At 40.6% G+C, this 25,155-nt stretch overlaps 1 protein-coding gene across 3 annotated transcripts in view; it reads left to right on the top strand.

The window, feature by feature from the left end:
- The window catches only part of BAIAP2 (BAR/IMD domain containing adaptor protein 2), a 207,228-nt gene that overhangs the window by 106,045 nt on the left and 76,028 nt on the right, over nucleotides 1-25,155 (top strand). For all 3 annotated transcript variants that reach the window (XM_089690996.1, XM_089690993.1, XM_089690995.1), the window contains 3 exons: nucleotides 3,466-3,527; nucleotides 14,347-14,418; nucleotides 14,534-14,671. In XM_089690996.1, the coding sequence (XP_089547122.1) occupies nucleotides 3,466-3,527; nucleotides 14,347-14,418; nucleotides 14,534-14,671 (272 nt within the window). The remainder of the gene's footprint in view (nucleotides 1-3,465; nucleotides 3,528-14,346; nucleotides 14,419-14,533; nucleotides 14,672-25,155) is intronic.

Genomic DNA, 25,155 nt, shown 5'->3' with positions numbered 1-25,155 from the left:
CGATTTCTGAAGACTTTATTGAGACTTGTGAAGATTTTCAATGATTTCTTGTGATTTGCGGTGCAATTCCATTATATTCTATGTTTGTGAAATTGCAATAAACTGCAGAAAAAGTAATGCAAGAACCACTTTAGTAATTGCACTGCAGCAAATTGCAGATGTTAAGACACTGACATTCACATTCATTAGATGTCATTTCAGGTGCAATTTCAATTCGCAAATCGCACCTGAAACTGCACCAGTATGATCGGGCACTAAAATTGGATATCAGGGCCGGTACTCAGGGGACTAGCTGATTTTGCAGGAAACGAATACTTTAAAATATTAACATCAAGTATCCATTGTAAGTGATATCTTTTGCATTTGAAATAGCTTAACCCCCCTGGAGGTATTCCCGAGTGTAGCTCGGGGTTAAGTTTCAGTACCAGAAGGTGTAACCCCGGGCTACACTCGGGATTACACTGCAGCGTTGCTCAGGGATTCCCTCAAGCACTTACCTTGTCCCGCAGTCCCGCGATGTCCCCCCTGCAATATCCCCAGCTATGTCCTCTGGCCGATGCTGGCATCCATCTTCCGGGTTCCGTTCTCTGTACAGGGGACGGAACCGGCAGGAATTCCAAAAATGTAAAAATTTGGCATTAACTGAATACACTAAAATCTGATAGTATTACATTACTGTATCAAAGCATTTCACATACATGTTGCCCCTAGTGCTTTGTCCTGTGCCCTGCCTGCATTTTGACTGTTCTTTCTGCCTGGAAACTGAGAAAAGTCCATGGCGTCCAAAAAGCGTCCCTTTAGGTCAAAAGCGGTTTTAGACCAGCTAGAGAACAGCGATAGTAAATCAGAACCACTTGCAGAATTGAGTGATAATGATTCGTGAGGAAATTCGTCATCAGACACTGAAAACGATTTTGCGACTGAGCTCAGTGATGTGCGAACTTGGCGCTCTATTTCAAATTTCAGTGTTTTTGGTTTGATTACATTATTGAATTACATTTATTATTATAATTATTATTATTATTTTTATTTATTTATTTATTATATTATCATTTATGATTTTGTGTTTCAAATTTTATCATATAGTCAGGATGTTTACTAGACTCTTGTTCGGACAGATTTCAGTGAGTTATTCCTAAGAATTACAGGCCTACAATAAAATACCAACATATTTCCATTGAAAACAATGTACCGCTTTGAGCACAGAAATACTGACTTAATCAGACCGCTAGGGAGGTTAAAGTAGAAGTATAGTCAAAACTTATTTTTCCAATTTGGATAGAGCAAGGGAGGATTGTAACCCCTGCAAGATTTTTTTTCATCATCTGTGTCCCATTGCAGAAATTTCCTTTCACTTTCTGTCTCATAGTCAAACAGGAAGTGAGGGAAAATCCCTGAAAATGAAAGGAATTCCTTGGGGACTCTCAGGTCACAAGACTAGTGTCCCCATTATAAGATTTCCCCCCTATTACTTTCCTGGGGACAACCCAAAAATTGGGATTTTTTTTTACTTTCAATGATAATGGTGAACAGGACAAATAGAGGAATGTTCTTAAAAAACATTCCAGGTGACCAACCCATTGCTAATGTGAATGCCTGTCTGCCTTCCTCCAGCAAGTGACCAGTAGTGCCAAGACCAATGGGTCATTTGTGAAACTATTTGCTCCAACATTTTAAGGAAACCATTCATGAGACAAATGCAAACAGTGAGCTACTGTTGCTGACCACCTTCTGAAAGTTATTGCCCTAAAAACGTGCTGATGCTCTGACTTCAATTACATTCTTTAAGATACTCTCTTGATTTAATATCAATGATGAAGGTGCTTTTGTTGAGTCATTACATAGATTTTTCATGCTGATTGGTAATCAGAGGAACCCAGCACCAGATTTGAACTTCATATTATTGAGCTGTCCTCCTTACTATCACTACACTCTAAAACTCCTGGTTGATGTCTAGTTTCTGACCTATTTCTCTGTCCTGATCTTGCTGTCTTGTTTGATTTTCACCCTGCCCAATCACACCTGTGTCTCTGTTTTTACATCTGTTCTGACTTGGTAACTCACTCTGGTGCTGTCCAAACCCTTGACCTGACTCCCAACTAATATCCTGGACACCTCATAGTCTGTCTCAGTACTACTTATCTGTTGGTCTTCACCAACACCATTTTTGGGTTCAGTCTCTGGAGATGTTCACTATGCAGGGTCTAGCTATCATTGGCTCTGGTAAAGACCAGGTATTTTCAGAGTTGGTAACCATGGTGAGAACCTGTTAACATCCATTTTAATGTCCTGAGAATTCTTCACCATCCTTAATCTCTGCATTGAATCCTTTACAGGTTTCCTTAGGTAGGTAGGTTTGAAATTGATTGATGGTTGTCAGAAACCTCTTTATACTGATAGTTTTATACATCAGGATTTTAACTGTATCTGTGAGGTATATAAAGGGTTCTACTGTTGGCGTGTTGGGGAGATAGTCTTTGTGCATTACATACATGAAAAAATAAGGCTCCCTGGATAGCAGAATACAGACAAAGGGATGTGGGGTAAACTGGTGCACAACACCAATGCCTGGATAAAAAAAATGTAAGGAGTAAATTAGTAGGCTGTATTTTCTGTACGTGGAAAGGTGTCCTTCTCTCAACTATTATGGTTCAGAAAGTTATGTGCTTGCAGTAATGTTCCAGGTGCTCTGGCTTTGTAATAAATACGGTTTGTCCAGCTTTAGTGACCAGGACATATTGACCTTAAGCTACCCCAGATCTCTTTTCTGGTGGGCATTGCCAGGAAATAGCCTTAGCTTCCTATCACATGATATAGATGCCCAACGGAGTTCAGATTGTGGGGACTCACTCATCTTACAACAGGCAGGTCTGATTTGAAATGTATTCATTGTGTCTGACCATTGTAAGACACTGCAATATTCATTGCCCACTATATCAACAACAAAAAAACTAAAGATCTAAGAAAGGCAGGGGTAAGATGTTTACTGTGTATGTGGCTTAAATGGTGGAAGGATTAGGAGAACTTTGCATACGGCTGTTGTAAGGGAAAGGCTTGTTAAGATTTTATACACTATATACCTGGCTGCTGTGGGGAGATGACTGTATATGTGGTATATGGCTGATGTTTTGTATTTGTGTGAGGGCAGTAGAAGATAACCATGCAGTATGTAATCACTGCGGGTAGGGGAATGAGAACAACATACATCAAATTAAAGCCACATTGATGCTAACTTTTTTTGGGTTGGCTCCTGGATTTTGGGAAGGTTTGCCAATGCCTGTTCTAAGAGTATCACATGTCTCTATGGAAACTCACTTTGTTTAGATAACATATAAACTTCACTATTCTAGAGCAACTAACCAACAGTTATCTCTCTTGCATTTTCAAAAGGTCTAAGAAGCATGTCATAGCCAACAGTTTGTTATTTACTTGGTGTTTATTATTTTTTGTGATTTATTTCTACAGGTGATACATTATTCCAAATGGCTGAAGTCCATCGACAAATCCAAGTGCAGCTGGAAGAAGTCGTGAGTATTAATTCTCAGTTAAAGAGGAACCCAAGATGAATATTATACTGCCACTTCTATCACATCTTTTAACAACCCCTCTATAAACATCCCTGTTGAAGGGCTGTAATAATCATATGCAACTTGCAGAAACCCCTGTGACCCATGAATGGTCAAAGATATCAAATATCAACCTTTGGAAAGAAGCAAGAAGAGAAAGCTGGTTGGAAAGGGCATATTTTTAGGAAACTGATAAAGGATACTGTTAGGAAACTGGAATGATCCTCAGGGAAAGAGATGAGGGCTTTCTAGTAGGTGGAAACATATCAACAGATCAGAATAGTGAGCATGTACCTGGGCTCTGTGTTCCATTTAAGAGTAAGAGAAGAAGAAAAGCTTGTGTTTCAGTGTCTAGTGCAGCTGGGTGGAAACGGGAGCACCCAAACATTTTCTTTTGGTAAAGGATACCTTCAACTTTGGAATACTCATATTTAGGGTGGAACATGTAACATGTTCCAGCTCCTGCTGCCTTTTCCCCTAATTCTCTTCCCCCCCATGACAGTAGGCAGGGTTTTTCTCCCTACACTCACTGTCACTTTTTGAAAAGATCTCCACTCTGCAGGTCTCCATCCCTACAGCCACATCATTCATTCATCATTTCCTGTGAATTAACACACTACAAGTACTGCCTGTCACCAAGGCAGATGGATTTATAGTTTCAGTGGGCTGAGGCAGGGGTGTATTTACCACAAGGCAAACAAGGCACTTGCCTTGGACGGCACTTTTCAGGGGGGCAGCATCTCCCCTCAGAAGAAGGGATGAAAGATGGGACATGCGTGCCATGGGAACCAGGTGAGATCCAAGAGAGGCTGCAGACTGCTTGATGGTGTATGTAGAGCCTGATTCTCGTTCCCAGGGATGTCCGGAGCTTTGAAGATGAGTGTGGAAGGCACTCCTGAGTGGGGGGCAGGGGTGTTGTTGGTCAATATCAGGCTCTCTCTGCAGGAGGGGAAAGTAGGGGTGGGGTCGGTCAGTGTCCATTGGGGCAGACGATTTTTGTGTTGCTTAGGGCAGCACAAAACCTAAATACACCACTGGGCTGCGGGGGTGCTGATGAGTCCATTGACATATCCTTCGACTTACATCCAGAAAGCCCATACAGAGGTACAGGCTGAAAGCCAGAGGACATGTCTGCAGGAGCCTGCATTGCACCCCTGATCTACTAAACACAGGTGCAATGCTTTCCAGGCTTCTGCTGGTACACAAAAAAATGCACATATTTTTTCTGCAAAAATATGTTCATTTATAATTTTTTAATAAGGGTGAACTTAACATTTAATGTCCTCTTATTCTTCAGAGGGGACTCAGTGCTCGCAGGATCAAAAAAATGCTGTGTGGATCACAAAATGAATAGAACAGAAATACAGTTCTTTTGTGTAAATATCCAGTGTGAATGAAAGTTTTGATATTTTTATAGTAATTTAATTTGTAATAGACAGCATAGCTGAACTTGAACTCCATGCAGATATAAACAAATATTTAAGAAGTGCAGAAACAGGCTCTGTTGCCTAAATCACACGATGGGCTAAACTACTGTGTGTTTAGATACTTGCCTGAACTTTAACTTTCAAATTTTAATTTTCATTGCAGTGACAGCATATGAATGGGGTTATAGGGTGGGTAGGGCTTGGTATCTACGCAGGTGGCAATCATTGTCATTTCTGTGGAGCAGAAGAAACAAGGTTTTTTTCCATTGTTCCATTTCACATTCATCCATGTGCAGATTTGGAGAGAGAAACACAGCAGGTCCTGGTATTGCAGCAATGTGATCATGGTAGATCTCCTACCATCTAAAGTTTTCAATAAAACATTTTTCATCACTGGATATAATAGATTCATTACAATAATGCACAGACTTTAAAAGGTAAATGTATTTTCATTATCCAACCAAGTACTCGTTATCCTCCATATCACCTCAATAGATAATACTCATTGTCATTGCAGATTAGCCATTGCAGATTAGCCAATCCCTGGGATATAATATAATGGCCTATGCCGTCATCTCTTCTAGAAGCTGCCATACTAAACATGTACAACTTTCTACCATGGTCTGTGGTTAAAAAAAACAACCATGTGCAGTATGAATACTCTGCTACGGGTACAACATTAGTAACTAGGGATCAGATGATCTGAGATGTATTCATTAATTACAGGTATTTAGCAATTTATGCAGGGCTTTACAAATATTGAACATTCACATAAGTCTCTTCCCATTTATACACACAGGGCCTTGACAAGAGGTGGGCGAAACGGGGGACTGCTCTGGGCACAACAGTTTATTTTAGGGACAGGGGCACCTTCCTTCGGTTACAAGATGGACAGAAGTAGTGACAATGGCAGTTACAGTATTTTCTGGCGTATAAGACTACTTTTTATACTTAAAAATATACCCCAAAAATTGGGGGTCGTCTAATACGCGGGGTATAAAATGTGAACCTTGAGTTTGTTTGGGTCAAGCTGGCTGGATGTGTGGTATTACTATACATACAGTATACCGTGCTGAGCCAAGCTGGCTCAAAACAAATGTCCCTATGACAGATTAATCTGTCAGCCCGCTGGATGTGCGGTATATACAGTATACTGAGCCAAGCTGTTTCAAAACGTACCGGTACGTCCCTACTGTAATCAGCCCGCTGGATGCATGTATGTACGGTAGTTGAGGCTACATACAGTGTACACTGGGCCAATCACGGCGAGTGATGTATTCTACTAATGAATACAAAGCCTGCTCGGATTGGAGTCAGAGAGGTGGGCTGATGATGTCACAACCTCAGCCAATCCGAGCAGGCTTTGTATTCATTAGTAGAATACATCGCTCGCCGTGATTGGCCCAGTGTATACTGTATGTAGCCTCAGCTACCGTACATACACGCATCCAGCGGTCTGATTACAGTAGGGACGTACCGGTACGTTTTGAAACAGCTTGGCTCAGTATACTGTATATACCGCACATCCAGCGGGCTGACAGATTAATCTGTCATAGGGACTTTTGTTTTGAGCCAGCTTGGCTCAGCGTGGTATACTGTATGTACATTACTGCACATCCAGCGGGCTGTATATATACTGTATACTGTATGTAGCCGAAGCTACCGTATTACTGCACATCCAGCGGTACCCATCTGATTTGGAATTTGATCCATATGATGACTGTCTTACAAATGTATCACAAGATGTCATTCATGAACTTATGATGTCAGAGGATGAACATGAGGATTTTGAAGGATTTTAAGTACCGGTAAGTCATAACCATTTCAATTAAAAAATCTGATGTTTTTAAATGGTGTTGCCAGGGAAGGGGGGTAGTCTTATACGGTGAGTATAGCCCAAAATCTATGTTTTAACTGGAAAATTAGGGGGTCGTCTTATACACCCAGTCGCCTTATACGCCGGAAAATACGGTATTTTGACAAGCAAGTGACTGCTGGGCGTAGGATCCCCTAAGCTTGCACATCATGAACCAGGGGGGTGCAATTTGGCATCTTTTCCCTGGGAGCTGGATGACCCTGGCCCAGCACTGCATACACACATAGAGATATATACTAGGGCCATTTATTCTACCAGCATGTCTTTGAAGCATGGGAGGAAACTCACACAAGTAAAAGGAGAACATGCAGGTATTATCATGGTTAGTTTTCCAATCAATAACCCCAGTGCTGCTAACCAATAAGCCACTGTGCTGAGATGTATGTTTTTATATATTGAGGTGATCAGAAGTGTGAAGAGGTATTTGAGTGCAAAGTGCATTTATCCTTTATGAAAAACAGCAAGGCTCAGTATTCAGGGCGAATATACCCCTATGTTTCATGTTGTTTTATATTGATATGCAGGTCACTTAGATAAGTGTGGCATGTGGTGAAGTAAGCAGAATCTGCTTAGTGTTTTACAAAAGAGACTTTTGTTAATGTTCATTCAGCTCAGTGTGAATTACTGTTGGTTTGAAGAAATAGAAACACCAAATGAGTCTGGCTTTTGAATTGAAAATGTAATGTAACTGAAGCATTACATCCTAAATATCTATAGAACAATAGCAACATTGGCTTCTGCAAATCTGATAAACTGTCTAGGCACCTCCAGGTTAAAGCTCATATAGATTTCCAGAGAGCCACAGGGGTGCTCTTTTATGAAAATTCCAACCACAGCTTGAATTGTTGCTCTTTGGCCCATCTTCTGCCACCTCGTGGGACATTGTATTGGTCAGCAAGACCATTATATTTGAACTGCTAGTGCAGGAGCAAGGAAACACAATCAAAGCCCTACAGGATAGGCTAAAGTGTTGGGAATCAAATGCAAAAAGAGGTAATCAGCTGAAAGGACAGGGTGGAAGTAATAAGAGAGTAGACAGCCAGAGGTCATGTCACCCTGTGTCATTAGGTGGTGAGGGGCTCGTAGTGAGGGTCAGGACCTGAGAATTCCTGGTCATCACTGGAGCTCCTAACTGTGGAGAAAGGGTTGCATTGCAGGCTCTCCTGGGCTGTGGCCTTGCTGTTGACAGTTACTAAGACAGAGTCAAACCTGAAAGTGTACAGCATTTCAGGGCAACAAAATGCCAAGCCACAGCTAACAAAGCTAGCATTAATGTGCATTAATTCAAGAGATAGATTAATACTTGCTACCCCTTTACAAACATTGGTTTGGCCTCATCTTGTTAATTCAGTTCAGTTTAGGTCACATATCACAAGAGACGTTGCTGAATTAGTAAGAATTAAAGGCAACAGAATTAATAGGAGGGATGGAGGACCTCAGCAATGAGTATCAATTACATAGATTACAATTGTTCACTCTAGAGAAGAGGCACTTAAGAGGGGATATGATTACAATGTGCAAATATATGAAAGTGGACTCCAGGACACACAGTCACGATTTGAGGTTAGAGAAAAGGGGGTTTAGCCTTAGATTACAGAAAGGGTTCTTTACTCTTAGAGCCGTAAAAATGTGGAACTCCCTCCCCCAGGAAGGGATACTAACTGAAAGTGTTGACAGGTTATTTCTGTTAGAGAATAGAAATCACACGCACTGAACTTAATGGACTTGCGTCTTTTATCAATCTTTTTTTTTTAAAAACAACGTGCAATATGAATATTCACATTTGCCTATGTGTTATTCACTAAACAGGACAAGCATCTTTTTGAACTGAATGGTGTCAGCCCTGCCATTTCTTTTGCTAAACTACTTGCACCTTAACCTACTATAAAATATTTCAGGAAAAACTATCTCACAGATTTATGGCCGCATATATTTTGCTTAGAGAGGGTCTCCCATGAAAGGTAAGGACCCTGCTCTGTGTCCAAGCTATTGTCCTATCTCCCTGCTCAATGTGGATTTGAAAATATTTACAAAGATTTTGTCCTCCAGATTACATCCACATCTTCCTGATTTGATCTACCCAGATCAGTCAGGAATTTTCCCAGGCAGAGAAGGCAAGAACAACAAGCGATCAGCAGAGTAGTTATCGCAAGGCAAACAAGACGTTTTCCTGGGGTGGCAATTTTCAGGGGGCGGCACTGCCCTCCCGAAAGTTGTGGCAGGAGTGATGGGGACCTGGTGAGGAGGTGCGCTGGAGGGTGCATGGATGGTCGGCTGCAGGTTACTTCTTTTGATTGGGCGGCGTGGTGGTGGTTATGGGCGGCAGTGGTGAAGGGTGTTGGTGGCACGGGGGGGGTGATGGTGGGTGATCGGTTTGGTGTGTGGGGGGGTGGGCGGCAGTGGTGGAGGGTGGTAGCAACAAGGACAGATAGATTGGGGTGGTGGTGGGCGGCAGTGGCAGGTGCCGACGGGGCAGTGCTGGCGGGGGGTGCCTGATTCTTGTGTTGCCTAGAGCAGCACAATGCACGTCAGTGATCCTGTCCCCACAGATTTCTATTACATACTGGAGCTGCATAGAGTCTGAAGGCGCCTTGTTGAATATTTTCAAGGAATGTCCAAAACTTTGGGACTTCTGGGACATGCTACAACATACATTTAAAACTCTTACAGATATGTCTCTTAATTGAAATCCTGCGGCCTACTTATTACATTTAACCCCCTTATCTTAACCCCTTAAAAAATACAAACACTCTCTGTTGAAACACCTCTTAATGCAGCAAAATCCTGGATACTGGCACTATGGAAACAAACATAGTCTCCTACAGAATCACACTGGCTTGCCAGAATTGAAGAAATCCAACAAGTGGAGAACCTCATAATGGCTATGAAAGAACCAGAGAGATATGGGTGGACTGGATGCCATATTTCGTCTATAAAGCTCAAGCACCCTTGGCTTCTTAATCATAGGATGAGCTGCACCTTACACCTCCAAGAATCCAGTGGTTGGCATACTTCACCCTCAACCCAACAGCTTCTCTCTCCCCCCCTTTTTTTTTATTTCCCCCTGGGTTTGATAAAGTCGACCATAACAACTAAAGAACAAAAAGTAGTTGAGAACCAGCGGTCACATGCCTATTGTTAAAGATTGAAATTACTATGCACGGACCTTGTGATTTATATTACTGGAATACTGTTTTTGACAGTCTCTGTAATCTTAGTGTCTCTAATACCTTTGTATTACACTACTGCTTGTTATATTGGGTACTTCTTGCATACCTGTATTTATTTGTTACGGCTGCCTCTCCTAAATAAAAAGTGTAAAGAGAACCCATAGTGCACCAAAACCGATTAAACCATTTATTGAAACAAATGGTTTTGCACTTACAGAGAGGGTTCCTTTGAACTTTGGCTGCAATTTTTGGAATGATTGTCTGAATATTGATTAAGATTGATAAAAAGGCCTGTTTCAGCTATCTTTGGGCTTATAATCATCACACACGTTTGATGTCAGTTTGAGATGCTTCTGATTGAATTTATTGACAGCTGCTTTAGATCTGCAGTTGACCTGAGTCTGGCACACATTTGACCTTCTTTAAGTGGGTCTTGCTTTTCCATAAAAATGCACATTGAAATAGACCCAAAGAACTCTGCACAACAGCTACAACCATTGGCTGTTGGTTCTGCTCTGGTTGTGTTTCAAGTTTGTAGTCTGAGGAGCTTTTTTGTGGAAAGACTAAACAACTACCTTCTAGTCTGTGTTTCACTATTGTGGATTTCTTTCTGACTCTCTGAAGCCTGGTTGTAGGAGTTACTGTTAGCATTCTTTTTGGCAATAAGTGGTTATTACCTTCATGCGTGCTCTATAACAAGACTTTTTTTTTTATGGTTGAACTGGATGGGACTTTTGTCGTTTTTTAGCCAAACTAACTATGTAACTATGACAGACAGGGGCTTAATATTAGTAATGGGAGCAGGGCAAAGAAGAGGTATAGAAACAGGTAATCTACGGCGTGTACAGGATTTGTTGCTCATAACTAGTTAGTCCATTTCCACACGAGGAGTGAGTACATGAGTGAGGTCTTTTAACATCTGCCGGACAATGCTGAAGATGCTTTATGAGCTTGTGGTGGCCAGTTCTTTCTTGTATGCAGTGGCATGCTGGAAAAACAGGCTTAGGGTGGCCGACACCAACAGACTCCATAAAATGATTTGCAAGACCAGTGATGTTGTTGGATTGGAATTGGAGTCTTTAAGAAGAGTATCAGAAAGGAGGATATCATTTTTGCCTGTGGCCATCAAATTATATAATTTCTCTCTGTAAGTGCTTGTAAACTGGTTTATAATTCAGATGTTTATGTAATTGTTATATATATTTTTTAGTATTAGTTTGATTAGGTGTAATCATTTTCAAGGTTATGTTTAGAGAAAGTGGTGCAACATTTGATTTTTTTCAGTTTGATTTTCTGTTATTGCTCAATTGGTTGTATTTATTCTATAAAGTGTTTTAATAGGATGGTATGGTTTATTACAGTACAGTATTAGTTACATTTTTAATTTGTTTTATTTTCACTTCATTATTGTATATATTAAGTTGCTGCTATTGGTGATTTTATTGTTTGTTTTTGTGATTTTTGTTTTATGTCACTATATCTCAGTAATTTCCCTTTGGGAATAATAAAGTATTCTAAATTTGAATCTGAAAAGTGATGAAAGGGGTTGGATTTACTGAAGGCAAATAGACTGTGCACTTGGCAGGTGCAGTTGCACTCATTTTCACCAAAGTTTAGTGAATATGGTAAAGCTCTGCTGGTTTCCATCATCAAATCACGTGCAAGCTAAAATGCTTTTTTTCTTAAATTTTCCTTGCACCTGATTTGGTTATTTTTTGCAATGTGAACCTTCATTACATTCACCAATCTCTGGGGGAAATGAGGGCAACTGCAGTTACAAAATGCATAGCCTATTTGCCTTAGTAAATCTACCCCATATTAAGGTAAACCTGTGCGTGTTATGGAATTGCTATATTTGTGGCTGCCATGCCAGTCCACTGGATTTAGGAACTTCTGAATCTCCCCCCATCTTTACTTTCTGCATGCTTGTCTCAAGTCAGTGATTCAGAAAGTGCTGAGGCCAGAGATAAATAGCCAATGGGATATCCAGAAGTAGGTAAAAAAATGGCATATTTTATATTTTTCTCACTATAATCTTTCTTTTAAAATAATCTAGCCAGAGGACGCAGAACTCCTCATCTGTAGTCTTAGATCTTGTTTACATGCAGATACTATAGCACACACTGTCTGCGTGTGTACCTACGCTCACACGGCTGGCATAATTGAGAATAGAGGCCATGTCCGTGCAGCTGCTGTGTCCCAATTGACATGAATAGGACTGCCTGCACAGGAATGCTTGGAAGAGACAACCAGGTGACTAGCATTTTTGTTGAGTTTTGTTTTTGTAGGTTTAAATAGTGAGTCTAGGCAACTAGTAACTCCAGACAGAAATAGTCAAGCAGCAAACCCTGAAAGGGTCTCTAACTATTTCATAATAAGAGACCATTGAATCCTAGATGTCAATTCCAAATTTAGCTTTATCAGTATGCACTGAATAATTTGACTATAACTCTATAAACAATTTCCTAACTAAATAATTTTATTTTTTTTTAATGTATTTTACTATTTAATATTATAGGCTGCCAAATAAACAACAATGTAAAACAAATATATAATTATTATAATATATAAAATAATATATAATTAACATGATATGATTTTTAAGCAATTACATTATTGCATTGTTTAAAACTGTACTTGTATCTTACAGTGACAATAATATAAAACTACACATTACTATCTTCAGGCTGCAGTAGCTTCTGCAGACTGAAGGCTATTTTTATGTGGCTGAGGAGTGATACACCCATTCCCTCTACAGCTGATATTGTCACAGATGATGTTTTTCATTAAAGACAGTTAAAAAATGAGAAAGCACTGCTTGGCTTAAAAAAATGACCAGAACCATTTTTTACAACTTCCCTTTTCATTGGAAAAACGCACTAACCTTTGTCAATGGGCTTTTGTTTCCATTCAATGTTTAATTTGATCATCAGTCTCAGGTAATCGTTAATCCTTGTACCTGTTTGTATTTGCTATGTATTCAAAACAACAAATTACTATAAAACCCTGCATTTCCTTCTAAGTGGTTGCTTTGAATCTTCCTGTAGAATCAATATAATAAATACATAAAATATAATCATAATGCCTCTGTACAATCAGGAGTATCTGTTAGATTCTGTTTTCTAGATTTTAGCAGTATTTGTGAATTCGTACTTAATTAAACCTTATACTGTTTATTTAATTTGTTGTCTTTTTCCAAAACAATTAATTATAACATGAATTACAGTGTTGTGTCTATTCAAGTACATTGTAATTATTCTGTTCCTTTTGTGTTGCTAATACTTGTCCAATAAATTAACTGTTGTCAACTGAAAGTCAAATGCATACCATGTATTTTGCTGTGCAATCAACAGCAAACATACAGAGGCACTGTCTCTTCTGCCTGTCTTTACTAGTATGCTGTTAGAGTGCAGATTAAAGTGACTCTATTATCACCTAAAAAATGTAAAATGCACCCTTTAAACGAGGACTTCTAATTATCACATGTCCATGTCTCTGATCATCATATTGCTATTTCTTTCAAAGAATCTTCTGCATCCAACGTACATCTGGGTTTGTCACTTGCTTGGTTTCCCACTGCAGCCTATCCACCAGCCGCTACCACATTATAGGACACAGTACAAATATACTGTCTGGCAGGCTGAAACAGTATGCATCAGGGGATCAGGCATCTGACAAGCTCAGATGTCTGTTGGATGCAGAAGAATTCCTAAAGTGTCACTAAAGTCTGATTTTTATAAATTAAAATAACAAACATGTTATACTCACCTGCTCTGGTATTGTGCAGATCGGCTCTGATCCTCCTCTTCTTGGGTCCCCCGTCAGCAATCCTGGCTCCTCCTCTGCTTAGTGTGACCCCATGACCCCATAGCAAATGGCTGTTATGGGGGCACACGATGTCCGCTTGCTCCCGAGCTGTGTGTCTATGGAGCCTCGCTCCATAGACACACACAGTGGGACTTAGCCCCACCCCCACTTCCCCTTCACTGAATTTTATTGACAGCAGCAGGAGCCAATGGTCTTTTGAACCTTTCCTGTTCTGCAGCTCCCTCCTCTTGCTGATATAACTGTTACCAGTACATCATTGCAAGACAGCAGCTAGAGAAAGCAGCTGCAGCCAGTGTTTCTCTCAGTCTCCATTCTTAGCCAAGTATCTGGCTGTATAGGTATACTGTATTATTAGAATTAGTTTATAGATACTGATGGAAGTGGGCACCGTAGTGTATTTTATGTCCTGATCTTAATGACCAGTAAGTAATTAAGATACTAATTTAAAGATGATGAACATATTTCACTTTATTTTTCAGTTAAAGCTTTTCCACTCTGAACTCCTGGCTCAACTCGAACACAAGCTGGAATTAGACATCAAGTATTTAACTGTGCGTACTTTAGTTTCCGCTTCTTTACATTCTCTATTGTGATCATTTGTTCTACCTTATTTATATTAGGGGTTTGTCACTTCGTAACTGATAATGTTTCCTTCGCTATTCCCAGGCGACTCTGAAGAAATACCAGGTTGAGCATCGTTCCAAGTCAGAGTCAATTGAGAAATGTCAATCTGAACTCAAGAAGCTCAGAAAAAAATGTCAGAACAGCAAGAACCCCCAGAAATATGGAGACAGAGAAGTGCAGGTAGGGTTGTTGCAGTACTGCATTGCAGCAAACTGTAAAGATGGATCTACTTGTTTTAATTTTATGGTGTACTGAATCTTAGTTGGATGTAAGAGATTGCTATAAGAATAGAATATTAACATCCTTGCAAATCTGCTGTATAACTACAGGAGGACGTTAGGCTTCATGCACACTTTGGGTCTGAACAAATGCCAAAACCTCTGGCAGAAAAAGCAGCATAAAAAGGCGCATAATGGTGCGTATTACACATGCGTTTAAGCGTGTTTGTGTATATCAATGTTTTTTACAAAACATTCAACTCTGCTCAGTTTTCACTAGAATCAATTTACTCTTGAAAACACCAAATGCACCTAAATGCTGCACTTGTGTGCGACAAGTGTTTTTCTTGCCCAAAAGCTGTCTTTTCAGCCTGTAAATGCCCAAATGGACACATACAGTGACTTGAAAAAGTATTCATAACTCTTGAAATTTTCCACATTTTGTAATTTTACAACCAAAAACATAAATGTATTTTATTGGGATTTTATGTGATAGACCAACACAAAGTGGCACATAATTGTTGAAGTGGAAGGAAAATGACAAATGGTTTTCAAACTTTTTTTCAACTAAATATCTGAAAAGTGTGGCGTGCATTTGTACTCAACCCCCTTTACTCTCATACCCCTAACTAAAATCTAGTGGAACCAATTGCATTCAGAAGTCACCTAATTAGTAAATAGAGTCCACCTGTGTGTAATTTTATCTCAGTACACATACAGCTGTTCTATGAAGCCCTCAGAGGTTTGTTAGAGAACATTAGTGAACAAACAACATCATGCAGGCCAAGGAACACATCAGGGAGGTCAGGGATAAAGTTGTGGAGAAGTTTAAAACAGGGTTGGGTTATAAAATTATAAAAAAAATATCCCAAGCTTTGAACATCTCACAGAGCATTGTTCAATCTATCATCTAAAAATGGAAAGAGTATGGTACAACTGCAAACCTACCAAGACATGTTCGTCCATTTAAACTGACCGGCCAGACAAGGAGAGCATTCATCAGAGAAGCAGTCAAGAGGCCCATGGTAACTCTGGAGGAACTGCAGAGATCCACAGCTCAGATGCGAGAATCTGTCCATAGGACAACTACTAGTCATGCACACCACAAACTTGGCCTTTATGGAAGAGTTGCAAGAAGAAAGCCATTGTTGAAAGAAAACCATAAGAAGTCCCATTTGCAGTTTTCGAGAAGCAATGTGGGAGACACAGCAAACGTGGAAGAAGGTGTTCTGGTCAGATGATACCAAAATTTAACTATTTGGCCTAAAAGCAAAATGCTGTTTGTGACAGAAAACTAACACTGCACATCACCCTGAACACACCATCCCCACCGTGAATCATGGTGGTATGCTTTTCTTCAGCAGGGACAGAGAAGCTGGTCAGAGTTGATGGGAAGATGGATAGAGCCAAATACAGCCAATCTTAGAAGAAAACCTTTTAAGAGTCTGAAAAAGACTTGAGACTGGGGCGGAGGTTCTCCTTCCAGCAGGACAACGACCCGAAACATCCAGCCAGAGCTACAATAAAATGGTTTCGATCAAAGCATATTCATGTGTTAGAATGGCCTAATCAAAGTCCAGACCAAAATCCAATTGGAAATCTGTGGCAAGACTTGAAAATTGCTGTTTACAGACGCTCTCCATGCAATCTGTCAGAGCTTGAACTATTTTACAAAGAAGAATGGGCAAAAATTTCACTCTCTAGATGTTTAAAGCTGGTAGAGACATCCCCCAAAAGACTTGCAGCTGTAATTGCAGCGAAAGGTAGTTCTATAACGTATTGGCTCAGGAAGGCTGAATACAAATGGTCTATAACATAAAATTACATTAAAATACATATACGTTTGTGGTTGTAATATGACAAATTGTGGAACATTTCAAGGGGTATGAATACTTTTTCAAGGCACTGTAGGCTAACAGAGTTGCTTCTACAGACTGAAAGAAAAAAATGCCTGTATAAACAGCATGCAGGATTAAAGAAAAAGAGCCTGTATAAGCAGCATTTTTTATGCCAAGTGTGTATGAGGCCTTACGCTGTTTAGTTAATATAAAAAGGTTAAAAGAAATATGCACTCACCTCTGCAACATGTATAACGATGTCAATAAACTGGCACATCAAGCAGCCAGTTAAAACTCTTTTTCGGCCATGGATGATCCACTAGGCCAGAGGTATGTACCCCTCAAGAGAGAAATTGCTTCCAGGTCAAAAAACAGTTCTCCCACCATAACAATGAAGAGGATGACAGTATGATTCTCTCAAGAGAGAAACTACTTTGCTTAGGCTTAGAAAACAGTCTTTAACAAACTAGAGGGGGCTGGTCGGTATGTACCTCCCAGGAGAGAGGCCTAGCAATCCCAATCTTTCACAGTCACAAAAAGAGAAAATCCCAGGTGAGGTCAGTACTCAGTGTCCTTTGGGTAATTGGATGCCTCCTTCCAATACTTACAGAACGTGATCCAGTGAGGGAGAGGTTAACACTCAAGTTAACATTTTACAGCCACTTATGACAGGATTCTTGAGCAGAGATTAAAGTAAGTCCAAAGAAGGACTTGAGTAAACGTTCCCCCAGCAAGCCCTAGCTGGGACCTTGATGACAGCAGGGTAACCGATTAGCCGGAATCCCTTGGAAGGAAGACAGTGCTGTTATGCAGTTCAGACTATTTATACACCGTCCCGTCCACCATCTGGGCCATCTCTCCCCACGGATTGGCCAAAACAGTATAAATTTTCATACTGCCCATTTACCTTGCTCCATACCTACTGTATATTCCAGAACAACCCACACTTTTGTAGAAAGCAAGGAAGAACAATCAAACCTGCAGCCTGTGAAAACCAGAACAGCCAAAAGCAATCAATAATGCTCCACTAACTACAGAGTAGCCCAAAACTTAACCTAACAACCCAGCAACCTATCATGGAGGGCACTATATCAGGAAAACACCTACTTTATATTTGTTACATGTTGCCATTCACAGAGCATAACTAATAAAAATTGAAACATTCTGGACCCTCGAGTAAGGAAAATCCTTGGTAGTTCTCTTTGTTTATGAGGGGCTTGGGCAGCTGTGTTTGCCACAATTAACCTTGTCTGTACTGAACAGGTAGATCTTCATTCATCAATTGTAAGTAGATTTATAATGTGGGGAGATTTTTGCATTGTATGTCAATGAGCATGGACTTGGGACAGGCACACTCTCAAGTTGGGCACACACGGGCCAAAAAAATGGCCAAAAACGGTCAGTTCGGCAGAAACCAGGTGACTTTCAGTCCATGTGTACAGCTCTCTGTTATACAGAAGCTGATCTTAGAACATCAACACTGACTTTGTTGATGGGGAACCAAACAATTATCTTTCCTAAAACCTGTGGTTGCAGGAAAGAAGATTGCATCATCTATGGCTTGTCTAAAAATTGTTCAAATAATCTTGTTGGCAGCTATGACATCTCCTTCTGAAAAAAATCTAAAAGGTAAGATATATAAAAAAATGTAGGCATGCTGTGTGAATGCGGACACATAGGAAACATACAGTGGGTTTTTTTTAAATCTGACTGCAAGTGCTTTTGGTTCTTCTGTTCGGCATCTTTATCTTTATTCATGTAATACCTTTCAAACTGCAAAAAGAGACCATGAGGTAGGCTAGAGTGGGAGCAATGAACGCATAAGCGGAACCAAAATGATGCAACAAGTAAAGCAGGCCAAATCACAAATTCAGCCAGATTAGAAAGAATGGATTAATTCCATCCAGCATGTGGCCATCCTTGCTCAACAGACGTTGATTGTTTGATTGACTTTTGTTGAAGGTACATGCCGGAAAACTTTTAACCATTTGTGGCAGAAGTCAGTCATCTGCAGCCGCTCGTCAGTGTACACCGCTGTACATCCGCTGTCTGAATAAAATGTCTTGGTGGGTAGATTTCTATATCCACCCTCTTGTGTGCAAGGGTACAGATAAGGGGGTACCACCAGTCCTCCTGTATGGGGCCTGGGCCCCATCAGTTGAACAGGTGGGCCAAGGCAGCTGACAAGCAGGATGAAGTGGAACCTGGACAGGAGGGGCGGTGGGGGTGGTATTGACTGGAACTGATTCCATGTAGTTCTCCCCTACAGCAACTGAAATCCAACTTCTTCTCCTCTTCCGCCTGCCATTTTCAACTGCTGCAGGGAAAACTAAAGGGGATTTATACTAGTAAATGCTGCCCACTTTGCCCTCCCTTTTGCTGCCTGCCCTTTCCCCCTTCCCAAGCTGCCAGGATGGGATCGTTTCAGGATGGGGAGCAGGGAAAGTGATCGGTAAATATGCCATTTACTTCATTTTCTGAATGAACACAGTGCGTGATCGGACCCCCCCCCCCCAAGAGCGCAACAATCAAATAAAGCGTTTTTGAGCAAGAACCATTCATCCATCTCTGTCTGTAAAAGGCATTGCTCTTCCGGATTGAAATAGAGAGCTTCTTTTTGCTATACCATTATTTGCTTTCCATGAATAATATTTTGTTAGTCTTGTATGAATAGTAGTGTGTGTGCCTGTTTATAAACTGATTCATTTTGAGAGTGTTTTATCTTCTTAAATGTGTATTTTTTTAGATTGTGTAGGCAACATACTGTATGTTTTGTGGCTGTATATTTTTGAAGTTATAGTTTGATAAGATTGTTTAAGATGTAATTACAGTACAAAAAAAAAAGGGGAATAGATGGTTCAAAATGTGTAAATGTGTATTTTGTCTTCTCAATATCTTTAATCATTTTAACAAGAAAAGCAAACAATGAGAGGGATCATTGTGTTACCATTTTATGGCACAACATTACCATTTCATAGTGAGTACATAGTTTAAGATATATAAGAGTGAGGTTTCAAAAACATCTTATAGTTACCTTCTGGTTTCTAGGGCTAAGCAAATTATGTCATATATCCCAGATGTCTTCAGAAGGGGAGAAGGGGTTTTGTTAGCTAAGCACCCACTCTTCCCTGCATGCCTGAGCTAAGGGAAAATAGATTCCAGGAAGTAAATTCTACATGAATCATCTGCCCTTGCTTAATGTAGCCATAGCTAGAAGTGTGTGTGTGTGTGTGTGTTTCAAAGTGATTTCTCAGCAAAATAAAGCATGGAGACATGGAGGGGTGGGTGTGTTTACTTTGAATTGAATTAAACAGAATTTTGGTTTGTGGTGCTCAAATGCAGTGTAGTTCTGCTTTAAACCTGAATGTGTATTTATCAATATTTGTTAGTTTATATTGTAGTCATAGAGTGCAAATGATAATAAAGGGGTGGTGACAGGGGCGGACTGACCATTTGGAAGCTCGGGCACTGCCCGAGGGCTCGGGGTAAGTAGGGGCCCCCATGAGATGCCCCTGGTACCTTTTTCATAGGCTTTTTTGAGTTTGGGCAAGGACACAGGGGCCCCATGATCCGCTCTTGCCCGGGGGCCCCATGAGTTGTCAGTCCACCCCTGGATGGTGAAGGAAGATAAGTGAAAATTCAGAAGGAGAGAGTAAGGCGGCTCATGATGAGTCATTCAACAAAAAACTGTTCATTCGTTCAACAAAAAAAAAAAGGACTCAATTTCCCCATCCACACACTCAATGTGGATGGGGAATCCTTCCTGCTGAGCTATTGTATTGTGACAGTGGGGAGACTTCCCCACCATCAGAAAACACTGATTAGCATTGCAGGTTATAGCCAGTGGGGCTGATCAAGCAGGGAAAACCCGAAAGGCTGGTTTTACAGAAATCGATCTGTAGATCGACTGCTCTGCAACCTCCTTACCCGTACATGGATTGAAATTCATTTGGTCTCTGCTGAAATGGCCTTATTTTGATCCATACAGTATATGGCTGGCTTAAAGTGGTTGTAAACCTTTACATATACCCAGTGAAGTAACTGGCCTCAGGTGATACAGAGAGATGAAACAAATCCTCATATATAAGTTGTACCTGTTTATCTGCGGTATTCTCTTCTCTACAGCTGTTCAAAATCCAGAATCTATAAAGCTTGCCAGCTTTCAAAAATCAGTGGGTGGGGAGCTGAAATTGCAGAGCTTAGTGAGGAGAGCTCTGAGAGCTGATTGGAGGGAAGGGAACAGCACATAGGAACAGAGCTGAGGCTGTTAATCACAGGCTGTGTGCTGGATCTCCCTCCCTGTCACCTTTTTTCTATTGATGTCAGTAAAACTTGTCAGAAGTGACTCATGCTGATAGCAGAGGAATGAGGCGGCAGACAGAAATGACACTTAGTGCTCTGCACTGAGACAAGTATACACTATAGAGGGATATGATTTGTTCATATTTCATGTCAGAGGTTTCCAACTACATGAAACAGGACAGAAACATTGCAGAGGTGAAGATTAGAGAGAACAGAACTACAGGAAGTAGTATGCTATACAGCAGTCATACAATACCGTCATGGTTTAAAGTTACTAAACCCACAACAGTAAAATCAGCCTGCATATGCAGTAAAGCATGCTTGTTATACTCACTGTGGAATCTAAGGGGTTAATCCTCCACATTGTGTAAAAACACTGTTTGATCCTGACTTCTCTGATCCTCCTCTTCTTCCAGTTCCCCCTCTAATCTCCTGATAAGACATATCGTGTAGAGTCACTCTGTCACACTGTCCAGACAGAGGTCAGGGGTTTTGCATCCTCCTAGAGCAAAATTAATACTCCTCTTACAAGCTTTACATGTGCTTTGCTAGACACTGAAAGAGATCACAAGACTGCTCTAACTGCTGATGGGAAAAGGTATTTAGCAGTTTATATTTACTAAAATAATTGCACTTCCATGTTCTGTGTACTGTGGGAGACCAGATATAGCTAATGCAGGGTCCAGGGTTTAGTAACACTTTAATGGAAACAAACAGGTCATGGAGGCATGAGCAGGGTATGGAGCAAAGAACATGAGGAAGACACAGGATTTGAGGATAGCAGTACTACAGTAGAGATAAGAGAATGAAAAAAAAAAGTGCCATACAGCACTGATGTGGAGAGTTCAGAATACTAAATAGCAGCCTTGAGAGTGATGAAGAGTGAACATGGCAAGCGTAGTACTTTGGAAAGGAACAGAAGAATGGGCACACAAGAGGGCTGCCATGAAAAAGTAAGTGGTATAAGGGGACAGACTGGAAAGGCAAAGCATAAATACCGCAGACAAGGAACACAGGAAAGTGGAGTACAGAAAACAACTGATAAATCACTGACAGCAAGAGGAGAGACTGATAAATAAAAAATATGACGTGTAAAAAGAGCGCAAATCGGGAAACAATCACAGTGAAATGGAATAAAGGCTCCAAGGAGGAAGACAACACAAAATAAAACACAAATGAGGACAAAGGGTGCAGAGCGAGGTAGAAGAGGTCATATGGAGGAGCAGAAAGCAGAAAGGGAATACAGGGAGCAGAAAAAGTAAAGAAAATAGGAAACACCATGAAGAAGGTAGCTGGGGAAAATAGGAAACACCATAAAGAAGGTAGCTGGGGAAAATAGGAAACACCATGAAGAAGGTAGCTAGGGAAAATAGGAAACACCATGAAGAAGGTAGCTGGGGAAAATAGGAAACACCATGAAGAAGGTAGCTGGGGAAAATAGGAAACACCATGAAGAAAGTAGCTGGGGAAAATATTAAACACCATGAAGAAAGTAGCTGGGGAAAATACAAAACACCATGAAGAAGGTAGCTGGGGAAAATAAGAAACACCATGAAGAGAAGAAGGTAGCTGGGGAAAATAGGAAACACCATGAAGAAGGTAGCTGGGGAAAATAGGAAACACCATGAAGAAGGTAGCTGGGGAAAATAGGAAACACCATGAAGAAGGTAGCTGGGGGAAATAAGAAACACCATGAAGAAGGTAGCTGGGGAAAATAGGAAACACCATGAAGAAGGTAGCTGGGGAAAATAGGAAACACCATGAAGAAGGTAGCTGGGGAAAATAGGAAACACCATGAAGAAGGTAGCTGGGGAAAATAGGAAACACCATGAAGAAGGTAGCTGGGGAATAATAGGAAACACCATGAAGAAGGTAGCTGGGGAAAATAGGAAACACCATGAAGAAAGTAGCTGGGGAAAATATTAAACACCATGAAGAAAGTAGCTGGGGAAAATACGAAACACCATGAAGTAGGTAGCTGGGGAAAGTAGGAAACACCATGAAGAAGGTAGCTGGGGAAAATAAGAAACACCATGAAGAAGGTAGCTGGGGAAAATAGGAAACACCATGAAGAAGGTAGCTGGGGAAAATAGGAAACACCATGAAGAAGGTAGCTGGGGAAAATAGGAAACACCATGAAGAAGGTAGCTGGGGAAAATAAGAAACACCATGAAGAAGGTAGCTGGGGAAAATAGGAAACACCATGAAGAAAGTAGCTGGGGAATAATAGGAAACACCATGAAGAAGGTAGCTGGGGAAAATAGGAAACACCATGAAGAAGGTAGCTGGGGAAAATAGGAAACACCATGAAGAAGGTAGCTGGGGAAAATAAGAAACACCATGAAGAAGGTAGCTGGGGAAAATAGGAAACACCATGAAGAAAGTAGCTGGGGAATAATAGGAAACACCATGAAGAAGGTAGCTGGGGAAAATAGGAAACACCATGAAGAAGGTAGCTGGGGAAAATAAGAAACACCATGAAGAATGTAGCTGGGGAAAATAGGAAACACCATGAAGAAGGTAGCTGGGGAATAATAGGAAACACCATGAAGAAGGTAGCTGGGGAAAGTAGGAAACACCATGAAGAAGATAGCTGGGGAAAGTAGAAAACACCATGAAGAAGGTAGCTGGGGAAAATAGGAAACACCATGAAGAAGGTAGCTGGGGAAAATAGGAAACACCATGAAGAAGGTAACTGGGGAAAATAGGAAACACCATGAAGAAGGTAGCTGGAGAAAATAAGAAACACCATGAAGAAGGTAGCTGGGGAAAATAGGAAACACCATGAAGAAGGTAGCTGGGGAATAATAGGAAACACCATGAAGAAGGTAGCTGGGGAAAGTAGGAAACACCATGAAGAAGATAGCTGGGGAAAATAGAAAACACCATGAAGAAGGTAGCTGGGGAAAATAGGAAACACCATGAAGATGGTAGCTGGGGAAAATAGGAAACAACTGATAAATCACTGACAGCAAGAGGAGAGACTGATAAATAAAAAATATGGCGTGTAAAAAGAGCGCAAATCGGGAAACAATCACAGTGAAATGGAATAAAGGCTCCAAGGAGGAAGACAACACAAAATAAAACACAAATGAGGACAAAGGGTGCAGAGCGAGGTAGAAGAGGTCATGTGGAGGAGCAGAAAGCAGAAAGGGAATACAAGGAGCAGAAAAAGTAAAGAAAATAGGAAACACCATGAAGAAGGTAGCTAGGGAAAATAGGAAACGCCATGAAGAAGGTAGCTGGGGAAAATAGGAAACACCATGAAGAAGGTAGCTGGGGAAAATAGGAAACACCATGAAGAAAGTAGCTGGGGAAAATATTAAACACCATGAAGAAAGTAGCTGGGGAAAATACGAAACACCATGAAGAAGGTAGCTGGGGAAAATAAGAAACACCATGAAGAAGGTAGCTGGGGAAAATAAGAAACACCATGAAGAAGGTAGCTGGGGGAATTAGGGCCAATGTGAAGGAAAGTGAAGCATGGGGAGGTAAGAAACTGTGGAAACTGGTCACAGGAGAGGGAGGTAGTGCATGTTCCCTGAATTTGTGCAACAGCCATCCACTAACACCTACATGAAGTGCCCTACTGTCTTCATATTATAGAGAGGAGAAAATGTATAATGAATTGGTGTGCAGAATCAGTCACATGACAAACCACCTATTCAGCAATGTGCTGTTTATTAGAAAACACGTATGTATAACTATTCAATACGCAGTTTGAGATAGTCAAGTATATAACAGCCAATACACTGTTGTACTGGACACCAATGTGAGGCAGTCTTTATGTTCAACACATGTCCCATAAACCAGGCAAATCCCATTAGTGATAGAAAAGGCTTTGTAATTCATTGAAATCCTGTGCCTGTTCCAGGCAGTGGTGCATACCAATGGTTAACTGTTTAATGGAATGGCATGAATTGAAATCCAGTGATGGGGCTGAGCAGGCGAGTGGAGCACCAGTGTCTGTTACAATAAATAGATATAAATACAAGGCACACAAAGGCCTGGAATCAAAGAGCTGCAATTGTAGGGCTCAAATATTTTCACATAGAAGCACTGGCTTGTGGGAATTTACTAACTGAATAAACAAGTGGGTTTCCAAACAGCTGACTATTGTACATTTTTATTTGCACTTCAGTTACATTTCAGAACAAACTTCTAATAGATGTACTGCCTTTATGAGGTCAAAACATTACTGACCTTATGAAGACAGTACTGAGGAGAAGAAAGTGGATCTCTTAAAAAAGTTGTCCTGAAAAATTAATCATTTTGTATAAATTTTCAAAAAAGTGCACTAATATGG

The sequence above is a fragment of the Staurois parvus genome, unplaced genomic scaffold, assembly GCF_062004578.1.
Source record: "Staurois parvus isolate SC_StPar_1 unplaced genomic scaffold, SC_StPar_1.0 ptg000548l, whole genome shotgun sequence".
Taxonomy (NCBI): domain Eukaryota; kingdom Metazoa; phylum Chordata; class Amphibia; order Anura; family Ranidae; genus Staurois; species Staurois parvus.
The sequence above is the reverse complement of the archived record's forward strand: the minus strand, read 5'-3'. Positions and strand labels throughout refer to the sequence as shown.